Source organism: Penicillium hordei (assembly GCF_028827395.1).
Source record: "Penicillium hordei strain IBT 12815 chromosome Unknown utg000006l_segment0_segment0, whole genome shotgun sequence".
Lineage (NCBI taxonomy): Eukaryota > Fungi > Ascomycota > Eurotiomycetes > Eurotiales > Aspergillaceae > Penicillium > Penicillium hordei.
The window spans coordinates 1257697-1273485 of NW_026623147.1; the positions used below are offsets into that span (position 1 = coordinate 1257697).

Below are 15789 nucleotides of genomic sequence, written 5' to 3' on the forward strand. Positions count from 1 at the left end.
CCCCTCCAAATGATCAAATGAAATACAGGTTAACTTATTTCCGTGCAGACAACCGCTTTGTCGTGACAGTCCCAAAGGATCTGACACAGATACAGCTAGACCTCCGCAAAGCCCATAAATGGGCCCGACATCCAAAGCCTAACCCAATCCAATGGGCTTAAGTGGGGGTGTATAAGGCCCCTATTATAGCCTATCTTGGCGCTAACAAATTGGGCTCTGTAATCGCTTTATTATAACCTTCGTGGAAAAGGTGAAAGTGATACTTTAGTATTAGATATTTATATAGTTTATAGGATTTATACAAGAGAACTAACACTTTCTAGGTCAGTCTCTATAATTTTCAAATTATCTAAATCAACGCGTTTTCTCGCGTTTTTAAACGTGATATAGAAATATAACTAGTAACTGACTCTAAATCATTTAAATAAAATATTACCTTAGGTATGATACTTAGGAACGGTACTAAACATAGGAGAATTAAAAAAAAAAAATTAAAACAGGGGTTGAACTTTAATTAGTCTCTCGATTTCTCGGTATATTTGTACTGTATAGGGCCCATTGGGGCCTCATAAAAGCCCAGTCAGTGGGCTTTTACCCCAGGCCTATAGCCTATCGTTGGGCCCAGGTTGGGGCTTTTGGGCTTTGTGGGCTCTGCGAAGGTCTAGATATAGCCGACAAGTTGAAGCGATAAAATATCCCATATAGTAGTAGTCCATGGGCTTGAATATGGCGAGAACCCATGATCTAATTCGAAGAGCTAGAAGATCTGTGCCCTAGCTTTGGGTTATAGTCGAGTTCCTACTATATATGTAGTGCCAGGAAACGCCTGGAAGACAGGGACAGGGCGGTGAATGAGCTATCACAGTTCGTTCATAGACCATCTCAGTCGAATAATCTTCGTCTGTCAACTTTGCAACGTCCTAGGTGATCATGCGAATTGGCTGAAAGGTCATTGGCGAGTTCGCGATGTCATGTTTGCCAGGACTGGAATACGAAGCTATTCGCACTTCAAACCAACTAAAACTTTTCTCTTGGCTTTTTCGACTATGACTTGAAAGCTCAAAGGATCACCAACTGAAAGCTTCAAAATTGAAGCAAATGCCACGGCAGGGAGTGAATGTGAGGAATCTTGGAGGTGGATGGAATTGCCTTACCTAATCTCGACGCGCGGGAGAGCTCCGTCCACGGGTGGACCTGAGCTCTCCCCCCATAGAGATGTTGGATCTGCAACCATCTTGAAGCTATTCATTTGATCGGTACTCCTACTTTCGGATATTGCACTTTGACTTCAAATTGTGGGCCTGGAAGTACTTTCAGCGATTCTGCTAGGGTTATTCAACTTGACACATTCATTCCCTACATTTTCACTGTCTCTTGCACTCTCAGCGACATCGAATTTATGCATGTGCCTTCTTTTTGCTTGAAGTTACAACGTATTTGATCTTCGCGCCAATCAGTCAATACAGCAGAGCTTGGAATTGTTACGGACCACGGACGTCAGAGTGGAAACCCCCATAAAGCACAATGTTTAACGGTAATTCACAAAGAGAAGTGCCCATGTCTCATAATGAGCAATCTCATTATGTTCGCGCACAAGAGTACACATCTACGCCACGATATCCACCCTCGACCGGGTCTCTTGGGGCAGGCTATTTCGGGTTCTCGGGAAACGATGACATTGTAATTGTCGACCCGAAACATTTCAACCGCGATTCCCACCACTTTGCAGAGGGAGATTTTGTTTGTCCCGGATTCTTCAACCGCGTCGATCTAGGCGGGTTCACCCGCCGCTTCAACCCTTCGCAATGGAATTACGATATGCGCCGCCAAGCCCAGTCCATCCTTCCATTCTTATCTCTGGGCCCTTCATCATGTCTACGTGATGCCGATTACATTCGCAGCCAAGGGTTCACACTACTCCTTGCTATTCGAAGTCGGCACTCGGCCCTGGCACGCCTTGTCTCAGGCGAAAAGGCGGCGGCTGAAGCTGGTATCATGGCCGACACGGTCGATGTCCTTGATAATCAGGAACTAATTTCTGCATTCCCCCGCGCTATCCGCCGCATCAACGACCATCTGGCTGGTGTGGATGTGGGACCCGATGGAACGGTTTCAGATGACCAACAGCAGAAAAAGAAAGTTCTCATCTTCTGTGAATCCGGGAATGAACGTTCCGCCGCTGTCGCCATTGCCTACATCATGGTCATGCTCAATATTCAGTCGATTGAAGCTACGCACATGATCCAGCAGCGTCGCTTTTGTGTCTCAATCGAGGACACCATGAAGTACATTCTCACGGCTTTCGAGTCCATTCTTTCTGCTAAGCGGGATGTTGAGCGTGCTAAACAATTTACTGTTCGTGGAGCTGCAAGTCTTGCGCCCCCATCTGCGCCACCAATGCTCGCGAAGAAGCGAAGTTTTCAAGATCATAGAAATGATGATCTTGTCATGGATGAGGGTGAAATGGACGTGGATGGGGATGATAATGAGGATCCCTTCTGTGCGCGAAAACCGAATGCTCCCTTCCAAGACCGCGTGGTCTAGAGTGAACCAAAGTCGTTTTTTGCAAGTGTCTTTCATTGAATTATCAATGGCAATGTCACGTTCTGGAGATGGGGAGAAGGACGCATATGCTGGATGATGAAAGGGAAAGAAGGGAATCTGTACATTGTTTAGAGTAGGGTGGCTGTCTCCTTTTCTTTTGTCTGCTTTATTTCGCTGCTTTATTGCTTCATGGTTCTTACATGCAAATACCCAGCTTCAGTTGCTCGTTTCTACTAGCTTCCCAACATTCAGGCCATCCACTGGCCATCCACTGGCCATTACACCTCTATATCTTCATATCCGTAAGATCATAAACATGGGAAAGGTTCAACATAGCATGTGGCTACATTTTGTGTAGAAAAATCGATGATGGGGTCGATATCAGAATGTGGCAAGTCTCAAGACGCGCGCAAGTTGGTGGATGCCCTTAAGCATCTGACCCAGTGTTTGCCTTGTCGTCTCGACTCAATTTGCGCCTACCGTTTGTTTTCCTTTTCGATCTGAGAGCTCGAGTCTTGCACTGACTTTGCGCGACCTCAAAGCCACCCCGGTCCTCCCTTCTCCTCTCTTCCTTCATTTCACTCAACAACCTTTCCATCTCCTGACCACCCCACCACGATCACTCATCGCACCCTTACAATGAAGCACATGCTTCCCATTGACCTTCTAGCATATCTACGATCGGTGCACCCACGCTACCATTAAACGCATCACTCATCGTCCCTCCCCTACAGCTCACGCCTCACCTCAACGCGCCGCCAAAATGAGCGGCATGAAACTGCGCGACAGTATCCGCGCGCCGGTGCGATATGGCGAATATGAATATGAAACACCGTCACAGACCTTGCTGCGCCACGGATACGATGACTTCTTTGACGACTCCATCGAGCTTGGGGAATCAGGCAGACCACGCCCACAAAAGAGGCGCAGGCCAAACACTGTGCCATTCAACCCCAGCCTGCCACCAGCCGCATTCCCCAGTTTGAGCAGATCACAGCCAGGTCGTGATTCCACCACCTCCGCGCAGAGTCGCAGCGTTGGCGACAGCCAACAGCACATGCAGACAAGCGACGTTGCACCTCTCCGCAACGCTGGGTTAACACCAACCGTTCCATCGCCTCCGTCTGGGATAGAACGAGTCCCGACGGGTCAGCTGGAGAATTACATCGCCAGTAACAACATGGATAATCCGGTGTATGCGAGGAACGTAAACACGGCGCGCATGAGTCGTGTGGATGCGCCTCCGAGTACCGAGGATATGGTCACCTCTCCGGATAGCGATGACGATCCACTGCCAGATGCGACTCAGGTGCTCCTTGATGCGGTAAGTATATCGTGACTTTTGTCGTGTTAGTACGATTGAACGAATCTGATGTCAGTCGGCGTTTTAGATCCCCAACCCAAAATGGAGAGATCTGCACAAGGCCATGCAAGTTGAAATCCTCGAAAACACAATGAAGTACCATAGCTGGAGACGTGTTTGCGACCTTCTTGGCCTTGGGCTAGATGAGCGAACACAGCTCATGCAGGTCATAAGCATTCGCAACAAACAGATCGAACGAGAGAACAAAAGCCTGGACCAAATGCGGCGCAAGCAGCGAATGGTACTCATGAGAATTGATAACAGCGACTTGAAGCGTTTCAAGCCGCCACCTCAACTGGTGCTCAAAAGGATCGCCCGAGAGACCAATCGAAACCTGTTGCTCACCGAGTACACGGACCTCTTGATGTGCCAATCTCACGAGGTCTTGAAAGCCAGACAGTACCTGCACCAACACGGGCTACCTCGAAGATATGCCGGCGATTGGGGAGACACCCTGGTGGTGCTGCAAGAATCCGAGGACTCCCATGAACCCGACAAGTTCGAATGGAAAGACAACCTGAGATTCACTCCACCTCCCAATGAGATCGATACCCTAATAAATCCTTTAATGGACCCAGTCAGTAGTGCCAAGAGTACATTCATTCAAAGCATTGGTACATGTATGAACGGCACAATGAACCCAAAGGATTTAATTCAACGCAACACTGATGACACGGGTCCCATGATGGATTGGGGAAAGTATTATGAACGGAAACCGGACTCGTCATGGGACACCACAAAGCCCCGACTGGGTGGAATGGTCAGGGTGAATATCGGTCCACACAAAGCCGCTCAGATCCAACGATACAAGCAAGCCGGTGTCATACCACAAGGATTATCCTCTCAGAGGCAAGTGACAGTCATGCCAGAATCACCCCCACCGGAGTTTCCACAAGAAACACCATCTAAGGCGCCACGGAACGGAAGTGTCGTCCAGCCGCCTTTCAAGAAACCCGCCAAACCTATCAGCAGAGTCATCACCGAAAGCCGGCCTTCGGTAGGTTTCAGCCCAACGGAGAGCCAACTCAAGTATCAACGAAGCATACAGCAGGCCAAGCTTGAGAAAATACAGGCGCAGGCCGAGGCAATGCACCGTCAGTTCAACTATCAGCCAACCCTCCAAATTAATGGCGTTGGTCTTGGAATAAGTCCCGCACGTGGAAACCTTCAGACGCTTCCGCTGACCCAGGCCGTCGGAGAAGACATGCCTACGAGCTTTTTCGCTCGGGCGTACCATGGAATGACAAACATGAACGTTGATCACATCATGGATGAATTTGTCCGCTTTGAGCCTATTGTGATGTCAGAGGAAAGTGAGCCCGAGCAACCCGATGAAGAGCAGCCTGATGAGCAACCAAGTTCCACTGATATTAGCACAATCACTGAGATGTCCATGGATGATGTGATGCTGGTGCCGACGGATGGCTGTTCCTCTTCGGAGTAGAGGGATACAACGAAGAATTGTTGGGGAAACAATCAAGAACTCGAGAATTTGAGACTATGTCCTTCATATTGACTTGCAAGATTTGTTGTATATTATTAATGTTTGGTAGTTTTGAATGATTTTGAAGTCAACTCCGAGTTGTAGTTTCAGGGGTGTCCAATTTAAGCCTGGTCCGTGCGTCGAACGCGAAAATGCCACGTCAAAGACGCGCTCTTACTTCGATCTCCGATATATCACAAACCAACGTCCAATTTTGGGCAGCGTTACTTTGAACTACGATTGTCTATTTGTTAGAAACTCGTGTACACCCAGTCTCTGACATTACATTCGCTTACCCCTCGCCCCTCGCGAAACTTGACGTCGCGAAAACTTCTTCACCCCTGCGAATGACGTACCATTTCCATCCATCTGGTACTCGCTTTAGGTCATTCACTCTTTCTACTTTGTTACTCAATTCTAGCAGAAAAAAATGTCCATTGAAGACACCGCCACTCCCACGGATTCCCGTGCAGGGACTGTGGCACCTGAGTCGGTGATTCCTTCGTCGCCACTCACGGACCCGACTGAGGCTGAGGACTCGAAGTCGACTCAAGATAAAGATGAAAACCCCAAGGAAGATTTGGCCGATTCAGAAGATGTCGAGGAAATGGACAGCAAGGCCAAGGCCTTGATGCACCTATTGAAAACCAGCTCGGTACGCCTCCAGTCCATCCTCGTCTTATCTGATTACAGTGGTCTGATGTCTTCTCGTACCTGCAGGTCTTTGTTGCTATCATGTCAGAGAAAATGAAGAAACAGCAGGAGGACGCACGCCTGGCAGCCATCAAGCACCGTGAACAGACTGCTGCGACCCAGAAGAAAACCAAGTCGCCTCCCGAACCTGCTCGCCGAGCCACTCGTACTCGGCCGAACCAAGATGCAACAGATGAGAACACAAACGCCGGCGGAAAGGCTACAGGATCGACCAGAGGTCGGCCTAAGCGGGCAGCCGCCGCCAATGGCAACTCTATCTCCAGTTACTTCAAGAAGGCTGATGTGGAGGTAACCAAAGACAACCCCTCTGTGCAACAAGCACTTGAGCAGGCTGCAGACGACTACGAAGCAAACCCCACAACAATTGGTGATCAGGACTTGGTCGCGACACAGCAGCCGACACTTGTGAGTGGGGGCAAAATGAGAACATACCAGCTGGAGGGCCTTGAATGGCTCAAGACTTTATGGATGAATGGGCTTTGTGGTATCCTTGCCGATGAGATGGGCCTTGGAAAGACTGTTCAGGCAATCTCCATGATTGCTTTCCTCAAGGAGAAGAATGTCTCAGGTCCATTCTTGATCGCAGCACCGCTGAGTACGGTGAGCAATTGGGTGGATGAGTTCGCCCGATGGACCCCGGGAATAAAAACAGTCTTGTATCATGGCTCAAAGGATGACCGCGCCGCCATGCGTCAAAGGCATATGAAGATGAAAAACCAGGGAGACATGGACTTCCCAGTTGTGTGCACATCCTACGAGATATGCATGAATGACCGGAAGTTCTTGAGTCAATATCAATGGCGCTACATTGTCGTTGTACGTTTGCTTCAGTTCTTTTTTATTTACAAGACGCTAACCGATCTATAGGATGAGGGACATCGCCTGAAAAACATGAATTGCAAGCTTGTCAAAGAACTCTTGACCTATAACTCGGCCAATCGTCTGCTAATAACTGGAACACCCCTCCAAAACAACATCTCGGAGTTGTGGTCACTTCTACATTTCCTGCTTCCTGAGGTTTTCAATGACCTCAACTCGTTCGAAGGATGGTTTGATTTCTCTTCCGTTCTTGACAACAAAGGCCAGGCAGAGCTCGTTGAAAAGCGCAAGCGCAACTTGGTTACCAGCATGCACGCCATCCTAAAGCCCTTTCTTCTACGACGGCTCAAAACAGACGTTGAAAACACCCTTCCCAAGAAGCGGGAGTACATTCTTTATGCTCCTCTGACCACCGAGCAGAAAGATCTCTACCGAGAGATCATAAATGGCACAGGACGTCAGTACCTTGAGGATAAGGCCCTGGAGCGTCTGGAGAGTAAGAGCGGCAGCTCTACGCGCTCGCAAAGTATGAAGCGCAAACGGAATGGCAATGACGATGCAATGCCGATCAAGAGTGCCAGATCTAGCGGGGCATCCACGCCAGCTAGCAATGGAAATAATTCTAGCCGCCGACGCCGACGCAGCACGCGCCAGAGTTACAATGACCTAAGTGATGGAGAATTTGATAAGCACCTTCGCAAACTCGAGCTCGGAATTGAAGAAGAAGAGAAGATGCTCGAGCCCAGCGATGCTGAGCTCGAAGAGATGCAGCAGGCTGCGAATCTGAAGCTTGCCAGTATGTCACTTTCAAGTCACATTTTCTAGCCCATTTGCTAATATTGTTCTTGCAGAGAAAGAGATTGGCCAAAAGAAGATGCAAAACCCGGTCCTACAGGCTCGCCTTGCCTGCAACTCTCCGCACAATTTCTATTGGCCGTGGATGGATGAGTCCTCTACCGTAGACGAAACACTCGTCTCTGCTTCTGGAAAAATGCTCCTGTTGGACCGCTTGGTCTCGTGTTTGCTTAAGAAGGGCCACAAGATTTTAATTTTCTCTCAATTCAAAACCCAGCTTGATATCATCGAAGAGTGGGCAATGACACTCCGCTCCTGGGAGTGCTGCCGAATCGACGGTGCCATTGCACAGGCAGAACGCCAGGCTCAAATTAAAAACTTTAATACCAAGAAGAGTCACAAGCTCTTCCTCCTAAGCACCCGAGCTGGTGGTCAAGGAATCAATCTCACCTCCGCCGACACCGTGATCATCTTCGATTCTGACTGGAACCCCCAACAGGATCTGCAGGCTCAGGATCGAGCCCACCGCATTGGTCAGACCAAGCCAGTGATTATCTACAGATTGGCAACGAAGGGTACCGTTGAGCAGACACTCCTTGAGAAAGCGGATTCCAAGCGTCGCCTTGAACGTCTAGTCATTCAAAAAGGCAAATTCCGCTCTTTGCTTGACTCTAGTGCGAATTCTCAAGATATCGATGAACTGCGCAGGGCTCTTGGCGAGAACGAGTTCGAGCGGTTCGAGGTTGGCGCTGACCCTGCGTCGATTTTGTCAAATGAAGATCTCGATATCTTGACAGATCGTTCGGAAGAGGCCTATCTCCGTGCTGAGAAGGGGTTGGATACGAAAGGAGCTGCGTTTGTTGCAGTTGAAACGAAGCGCGATTCTGGTGAGAGCATCCTTTCTTGAGGTGTTCAAATGGCTGTTTACTTTATCTCTTTTCTTCCATCCAAGCTACACACTGGATGTCCAGTGGTTACTGGATTGTAACAATATCTATGGTCGGCTGGCTGCTTTGCTTGGTGTTGGCATACACGGTGGGATGGGTGAATTGTTCGTGTATCGATTGCTACCGTTCGCGTTTCCTAGTCAGGTAGATACCTAGACTACGAGACATCTTTGCTATTGTACCAGGTGTCAAATTATTTCGATGTTCTTACACTAATCAGAAATAAAAATTCAAAGAATATCCATTTTATGCCTTAAGCTCCATAGGCATAATATTCTGCCGTTTGATAGACCTTTCCCCTGAGGTTTCCTACAGGCCTGACATTTACATCTCACGGGTAGTTTTTGGCTCTCAATCACAGATCGTCATCTCAATATATGTGCTCCGTCAAATTGCCCGAGGCCAGTCATTGTAGTTCTCATTTGGGTCCTGGTAAGGTCCATAGTTGACCATCCCACCTCGGTCATTGGAAGCCAGAGGGATTCCAGATACCAAGCGGGTCACCAAATCCGGTTGGTAAACTCGAATAAGCTGATTGAAACTACTACATGGAAATGGAACGGACAGGATCACAAACCGGATTGTAGATGAATGGCCGTGCAAACTGGGCGAGGTCAATCTGAACTAACTTGATGAGGTCTTCCGCCTCCCCGAAGGTATACTCGTGGTTCACCATCAACATGGTCTTACTTCCGGGGTATTTAATCATTTTCCCAAACTCTTTCAGTGGCTCTTACTTCGCTGGCAGCGCCTTGTCTTCCGGCCTAGGGTTTGATTTGAAATAATCATCTTGGTTTCTGCCAACATCACACCCCCTGTGAGAAAGATTAATGAAGCCAAGATTGCGCTTCATCAACTCCTGAATATAACATGTGTAGGCTTCTGTCAACTCTTCATAGCTAACCATCGTATCATTGTAGTCGTCGGATGGGCATATCTTGATTCCCACAGCCCGCCGGCCACAAACAGACGTGATAGCATCGAGTACCTCTAAGAGGAATCGGCATCGGTTTTCCACCGATGCTGCATATCTATCGGCTCGAGCGTTGGAGTGACTAATGCATGTAAGAGTTCAACTCACGCTGCAAAAGGGCATTGCGACATACCTGCGAAGGGAGTTGTGCAAAAGATAGCCACTACTGAGATTTATTAGTTTAACCCTTTTTTTATATGATCATAAGAAAGATGCTCTTACCCCTGGGAGAGTAATTCAATCCCATCAAAGCCTGCGTCCATTGCTAGAACACATGAGGTTCTATACTGCTCCACAATATCTTTCACGTTTTCGATCTCGGTAATGTTTTCAGTGTGTCCCTTTTGATAACATCAGCCATCTGGCCTTTCAAAGGTGATTTGTGATGCCCAAGGATACCGGTGTTCCATCCAATACTCGGAATTTCTCTCCCTTGGCCTTGATCTTCGAAGGGGCAAAAACAGGATAGTTATACTCCTTGAGCATAGGCATGTTGTCGTTCTGGATTCGGCCTAAACTTAGCCACTTTAATATTACTTGTTACCTGCATCATTGTATTGTGAAGGCATACCAAGATTCCATGGCTGGAACATAATCTTCCCCCTTCTTGATGGACAGCATCGGTGACAATCTTCCAGGCATCTGAATGGCTCTTGTCAAACATCACTGGTGCATACGGCCATTCCGCACTATGCAGGGAGATGAATGTCCCTTCTGCGACAATGAGACCCAACCCTACGAAGTGCTACATTCTGTTTCCACGTACCAGATTTGAGTGAACTATGGCACTCTACATCTCTTTTATTATAATACATGCATATAGTACGACGAGTTGGATTATATGTAAAAGCCTCTGCTCTCCTAGTCCTTAAAGGAAGGAATATAATTTGCTCCAACGTAGCAAACAGCAAATTTGAACGCCTTTTCAAAGTTAACGGTCTTCATGTTTTGTTTTGTTTTCTTTTCTTATATTCAGATTATTATCACGGATCTTTTTCCAGTTTCTCCTCGGGGAGTATTCTGGTTAGTTAGGTACATGGGCAACGACCTCAATTTCCACACGCATATCATCCTCACCAAGACGAGTAACCCCGACACAAGTCCAGATTGGCTGATGCCCGGGCATGTACTTCTCAAAGTTTCGCACCATAGCTGCTAATGCCTCATCATTGATAGGCACATGGTACGAGTTGACGCGGAAAACCTGGTTCCAGCCTTCACCGCCAGCATCCTTCAGGTTATGCTCGACATTGGCGAACGCTTGGTCGATTTGTTCATTGATTTCCCGGTAAAACTCGCCAGTCTCACGGTTCCAACCACCTATAACCGGCGAGGTCAGCAAACAAAGCCTGCGATACAGTCAGGCTGATTGCTCACCTTGGCCTGCGCACTCGATCCGGTCTCCGATTCTAACAGCTTGGCTGTACTTGAAGTTCTGGCGATTCCTCTCGCCAACGCCCTTATAGGAGAAATATTGAAGGTGGGACATGATAAATTTTTTGCCTTTGTGAATTGTCTGTAGTTTCGGGGAAATACCACTCTATAAATATTTTCAAGGGTGTTGCGGAATGTGTATTCCGCAACCAGGACTAGCCTCTGTGGGGTGGTGGAGCGGGGCGGAGAGCTTCTAGTGGGGCAGCATTCCTTTGCTTTGCCTTATGTACTAAGAAGATATTTCAAGGTTATCTCACGCATGAGCGGATTACATTTTCCGCTCTTCCTTCCTTTGCTGCGAAAAAAAGCAATACTCCTATGCGCGGAAGCCGCTAAAGAAATAGCCACTCTTAGCCAACAATATCGTGCGGTTTTCGCCAGCTTCCGAAGTCCTCTCCCAGCTACACACTGCACAGTCTCTGCTGAACTTGCGACTATTCAAGCTGGCAGCCTTGGACACACGGCAAGTCGAAATTCCACAACGCATCTGATATATACATTTTCGAAACCCCTAGAAGAACTTTCAGGGTCTTAGGTCTCTGTCAGATGCTACTGAAGGAGTGTTCGTCCAATGGATCAAGGCCGAAAGCGATCCTGTCGTCTGAAGTTGAGACTTGGACGAACATGCCCACCTCAGCCTGCAGGTTGAACAAGGCGTAATCTGCCAGACAAAGGTATAACGCCATGTACCTCGCACGCTGTTTACCCGATAACAGCAGTCAAGAATTGAATTCGGTCTTCGAACTTAATTACAGTCCTGAGCCTTGCCCTGTATCAATTAATAAGTAATTTTTTCCGCCTCTTCTTCTCGCTTCAGTCAGTATGAGCCTTTCTACAAACAGTACGCGTGAAGCCTTCGGTGAGAAATCTTCTAGAAGTATTATTAATTTCGCTAACTTGGTATTACGAAGTATCAATTCCCGCTGAGCCCTGGCCTAAACTGGTCATACACGAATTCATCGATTCTCCCGAGCTAGGCACGGAGGCTAATTCTATAGTGATTAGAGATGTTTCTGCTACTTTAGGCTCGGCATCTATCCCTATCGTGGGCTATATTGACGAGGATTGTGGATATGGTGAGATGGAGCCGCTTGTTTCAGATGCCGACACCGACATCATGGCTACACCGGAATTCTTGGAAAACCTTACTTGATCAATGAAAGTTTTCCTGTCTAAGCAGTCGACGATGCAGCAGTGGATCCGGCCTCTGTCCTTACACCGACCAGACTGTCAGGCCGCGAGGACCAGAAAGCTTCAAATCTTCGGGCAGTCAACCGCAAACCATCTTCAATTGGAGGGCAAAGGACTTAAATAGCCGAGAGCACTTTTCATGTGGTATCTTAGGTTATACACTGGCTCTGATGTCTTTTTTTTTTTTTTTTTCCCGTGATTGGAGCTTAAATCGGCTAATAAAATGACGCCCAAGAAACTTTGAGGTTTTGAGAGTCTCGTCAATATCCCAAAGCTTGATGGTTTTGTCACTAGAACTAGATGCGATCTACGTGCCATCCGGTGAAAAAGCCACAGTGTTGACTGATTTTGAATGTCCTTTTAGTGTCTTCTGAAGGTCACCCGTAACGGTATCCCAAAGCTTGATGGTTTTGTCAAAAGAGCCTGACGCGACCTGCGTGCCATCCGGTGAAAAGGCCACAGCACTGATTGTCATAAACGGCAATCACCAGAAAGAATAAGCCCAGGTGGGTTACATAGTTCTGTCAAGCACTATGTCATTTGCTAAAGTAACAAGCTAATGTGAAGGTGGTAGCTTGATGAATTCCTGGATAGTGCATCACTCCAAAATGCTATGCTAAGAAGCAAAAGAGCCCAACAAAGCCCTTTTGAACCAAGGACCAAGCAGACCGAGTAAAAATGAAGGCTCAAAAATTGCCTTTCTGCCATAGATCCAACAACTTCAAAATCAGCGCCTGTTTCAAAAACTGCCAATAGGAGTTCCGCTGCTCAGCCAATGTGATCTTCCACCCGATAGTCCAGCATGCCCCGACAGCTAAGGCCACACTGGCTCTTTTGAAAAGGGAGTCTCCGCATAATGTGAATACAAGAACAATACTGGCGAGAATAGAACGCGAGAAATTCAGACTTGTGGTGGAAAAAGTAGAAGAGTCTGTTGTCAACGGCCCCGCGATGTGCCATGTAAAGAAGAGCGTAGCCGTTGCGACCACAGTAGCAATCAGTGAATCGACCGCATCCGTTAGAAGATTGGAGGGCAGGAAGAGAGACAAGGGTGTGTATAATGTTCCGAGTTGACGGCACGCAGTGACCGTAAGAGCAATTGCTAGAGCCCGTTGAAAGAAGATCAACGTTGAAGATTCTTGACCCATGAAGATGCGAGACTCGGGGGGATAAGAAGAGGACTAGGTTTAGAAGCAATAGAGGACAAATCGCTGAAAGGAAAGGTCAGACGTGGGGGCGGGGCAGAAACAAACCAACGGCTCGATGCCGGATCTTCACTGCCACAGTACAATGACAAAATACAGTCGTAGTAGTAGTAGATTTCACTTACTTCGACCTCTCTTACCTTCAGTTGAGCCTCCCAGCACACTTGATACGCTGTTAAACGCGTCCCTAGCTTCACTCCATAACTTCCGTCTGATTTCCCTCAGATTTGGGCAGTCCACTAGGACGTAGGTGACTGTTTCTTGTTCACCGCATACGCACTGATCATTGTCGCGGAAGCCGAAGGTCTTGGCATAGGTGGATAACCAATTATGGCCCGTACGTAGCTATATCAGTAGGTACGCCCGGCCCCTAGACAAATTCCCATACAATCTCCTAGTGTAGGCCGCCGGTAGAGTGCTATCAAGTTTTCGTAGGTGACCGCCTTTAGTAGATGCTTTCTATTCCCGCTCCTACTAAGCGCGGGTGGTATCTCGGATAAGCGCCCTTTTCCTTGTTAGCAGAGGATAGAAGGGATGTGTTTTGCCTAGGCTTACCGCGTCCTTAGCTAGCCCTCTGCTACGTCGTTCCCCGGGTTATCGTAGTATCCAGGTATCCATTAGAGACGGGGCGCGATTCCCTTTGCTTGAACCTCTACGGCTGCCGGGAGGATCGCGTAGGTGATGCGCTGTCCTGATTTAGTACCTAGTTTCTGGATTGCTTGTAATGCTGATCTACTATCGTAGAGGATTATTGCCGTTATTGTTCTATTACGTTCCGTTCTTAACCGCTGATAGCTGATTTTGAACACTATACTAATAGCGTAAAAAGTACCTATCAGCTAGGCTACTTAAACCGACTATCGGTCTATAGGTCCTACCTAGACCTACTAAGACTCGATGACCTCTAGGTTGTTGTCTAGAGCAACGACAGCAGCGCCTAGGTGGCCTTTACGTCCTAAAGTATCAGAGTAGACCACGATAGCGGATGTAGACCGCGTAGTCTCCGCCCGTTCTCTAGCTATCTCTCTGTCTGACCCGATCTCAATCTCCGTAAAGGACTCGGCTCGCTATGGCGGTAGCAGTCGTGGGTCGATTGTCTCTAGTTTATCTAATCTTACTAGATCTATAGTCTTTAGGGCTTCCGCTAGTAGGAAACGAGCGTACGATCCGACATTGTTCCTACGTTTCTAGGCTCGCCGTAGTGCCTCCTAAATAGGATGATCTCGCGGTAGAGTGCGAAGGTTTGCGATGGTGTTCTGCGCTCGGTGGCGGAGGCGGAGGTGCGTTGGCAAGACATGTGCTTCTATTTCTAGAGTCGTGGTGGCCACTGTCCTGAAAGCTGATAAGATGCGGATCAATGTGGTTCTTAGGACTGTGGTTAAGTGTCGTAGGTAAGTATTGTCTCGCAAAGGGTCGTGCCAGACCGCTGACGCGTAATACTATACATGTAACAATCTGCCACGAGCTGAATATTTGGGTACAAATGCATGCATCTGCAGGCGGTTATGGACAGACAACGTGCATGTATATATACCCTATGACTTGGTTTTGGGGTTTAGCCAACAGGAAAGTGAAGCTGCGCACAGTTCAAGCCCAATGCCATTCCCAGTCATCTTATCGGGCTGCGCAAACCTGACTTGTCTCTCAGTTTCCTTCCTTTCATTCCTTATAAATATCCTCCCCCCCCCCCTCCTCGTCTTTCTGTTATTTTCCATTTGATCCATTGTTTCTGACACAATAAACCGCCATATTATCATCGTCAGCATATTGACCAATTTCGAATCTCCGCCATAGTTATATTTATGCCCCTCCCGTCGGACGAGGAAATCGAGGCCTTTAAGGATTCGGTTCTCCAGCGAACCTACTGCTTTACCAACCGAGCTCTGATTCGCGAGGCTCTTCAAGGCTCTAGTCTATTCAATCCAGGCGGCAATAAGGTTCTCGCCTTGGCTAGCGACGCGACCCTCCGCCAAATTCTCGTTGACCAGGGCCGAGACAGAAATAAATCACCGGTAGAGACCCTCTTATAAATTACTATTTTGCACGTGTGTTGACCATTATCAACAGAAGAGATCCAGAACGCCATCACCAAGGTGGCCTCTAATAACAACCTAAATGACCAAGGCATTACCCTAGGTCTTGACCCCTTCATAATGAAGAATCCGGGCCAGTGGGGCCTTGTGGCTAGAAGGAATGTTATGGCTACCACCATAGAAGCCATAATTGGCGCCGTCCACTATGACTCCAAAATGAAGTGCAATGATGGCGAAAGGGTTGTGGCAACCCTCGGCCTCTCCTAGCCCGAGTGATCGACCGTGGTT

The 15789-nt window shown here is 47.9% G+C and overlaps 10 protein-coding genes across 10 annotated transcripts; 5 read left to right on the forward strand and 5 right to left on the reverse strand.

Annotated features, from left to right (window-relative positions):
- Positions 1–1524: 1524 nt before the first annotated feature.
- Positions 1525–2544, forward strand: N7537_011157 (dual specificity protein phosphatase family protein; the record flags this gene model as incomplete). The annotated part of the gene is made up of 1 exon (XM_056902211.1): positions 1525–2544. One exon carries the CDS (start codon positions 1525–1527, stop codon positions 2542–2544), a length of 1020 nt encoding a protein of 339 aa, XP_056747498.1.
- Positions 2545–3307: 763 nt separating this feature from the next.
- Positions 3308–5351, forward strand: N7537_011158 (uncharacterized protein; the record flags this gene model as incomplete). Its single annotated transcript, XM_056902212.1, has 2 exons — positions 3308–3868; positions 3936–5351. The coding sequence occupies 2 exons, from the start codon at positions 3308–3310 to the stop codon at positions 5349–5351; spliced, it is 1977 nt and encodes a 658-aa protein (XP_056747499.1).
- A 469-nt stretch (positions 5352–5820) lies between these two features.
- N7537_011159 (putative SNF2 family helicase/ATPase PasG) lies at positions 5821–8625 on the forward strand (the record flags this gene model as incomplete). Its single annotated transcript, XM_056902213.1, has 4 exons — positions 5821–6045; positions 6111–6920; positions 6972–7719; positions 7775–8625. The coding sequence occupies 4 exons, from the start codon at positions 5821–5823 to the stop codon at positions 8623–8625; spliced, it is 2634 nt and encodes an 877-aa protein (XP_056747500.1).
- A 427-nt stretch (positions 8626–9052) lies between these two features.
- On the reverse strand, positions 9053–9347 carry N7537_011160 (uncharacterized protein; the record flags this gene model as incomplete). Its single annotated transcript, XM_056902214.1, has 2 exons — positions 9053–9196; positions 9243–9347. The coding sequence occupies 2 exons, from the start codon at positions 9345–9347 to the stop codon at positions 9053–9055; spliced, it is 249 nt and encodes an 82-aa protein (XP_056747501.1).
- Positions 9348–9398: 51 nt separating this feature from the next.
- Positions 9399–10130, reverse strand: N7537_011161 (uncharacterized protein; the record flags this gene model as incomplete). The annotated part of the gene is made up of 4 exons (XM_056902215.1): positions 9399–9720; positions 9772–9804; positions 9861–9979; positions 10038–10130. The coding sequence occupies 4 exons, from the start codon at positions 10128–10130 to the stop codon at positions 9399–9401; spliced, it is 567 nt and encodes a 188-aa protein (XP_056747502.1).
- A 532-nt stretch (positions 10131–10662) lies between these two features.
- On the reverse strand, positions 10663–11127 carry N7537_011162 (RidA family protein; the record flags this gene model as incomplete). Its single annotated transcript, XM_056902216.1, has 2 exons — positions 10663–10958; positions 11016–11127. The coding sequence occupies 2 exons, from the start codon at positions 11125–11127 to the stop codon at positions 10663–10665; spliced, it is 408 nt and encodes a 135-aa protein (XP_056747503.1).
- A 767-nt stretch (positions 11128–11894) lies between these two features.
- On the forward strand, positions 11895–12225 carry N7537_011163 (uncharacterized protein; the record flags this gene model as incomplete). Its single annotated transcript, XM_056902217.1, has 2 exons — positions 11895–11931; positions 11984–12225. 2 exons carry the CDS (start codon positions 11895–11897, stop codon positions 12223–12225), a joined length of 279 nt encoding a protein of 92 aa, XP_056747504.1.
- A 724-nt stretch (positions 12226–12949) lies between these two features.
- On the reverse strand, positions 12950–13411 carry N7537_011164 (uncharacterized protein; the record flags this gene model as incomplete). Its single annotated transcript, XM_056902218.1, has 1 exon — positions 12950–13411. The coding sequence occupies one exon, from the start codon at positions 13409–13411 to the stop codon at positions 12950–12952; it is 462 nt and encodes a 153-aa protein (XP_056747505.1).
- Positions 13412–14355: 944 nt separating this feature from the next.
- Positions 14356–14765, reverse strand: N7537_011165 (uncharacterized protein; the record flags this gene model as incomplete). Its single annotated transcript, XM_056902219.1, has 2 exons — positions 14356–14535; positions 14652–14765. 2 exons carry the CDS (start codon positions 14763–14765, stop codon positions 14356–14358), a joined length of 294 nt encoding a protein of 97 aa, XP_056747506.1.
- A 505-nt stretch (positions 14766–15270) lies between these two features.
- N7537_011166 (uncharacterized protein) lies at positions 15271–15768 on the forward strand (the record flags this gene model as incomplete). Its single annotated transcript, XM_056902220.1, has 2 exons — positions 15271–15480; positions 15541–15768. The coding sequence occupies 2 exons, from the start codon at positions 15271–15273 to the stop codon at positions 15766–15768; spliced, it is 438 nt and encodes a 145-aa protein (XP_056747507.1).
- Between the last annotated feature and the right edge of the window lie 21 nt (positions 15769–15789).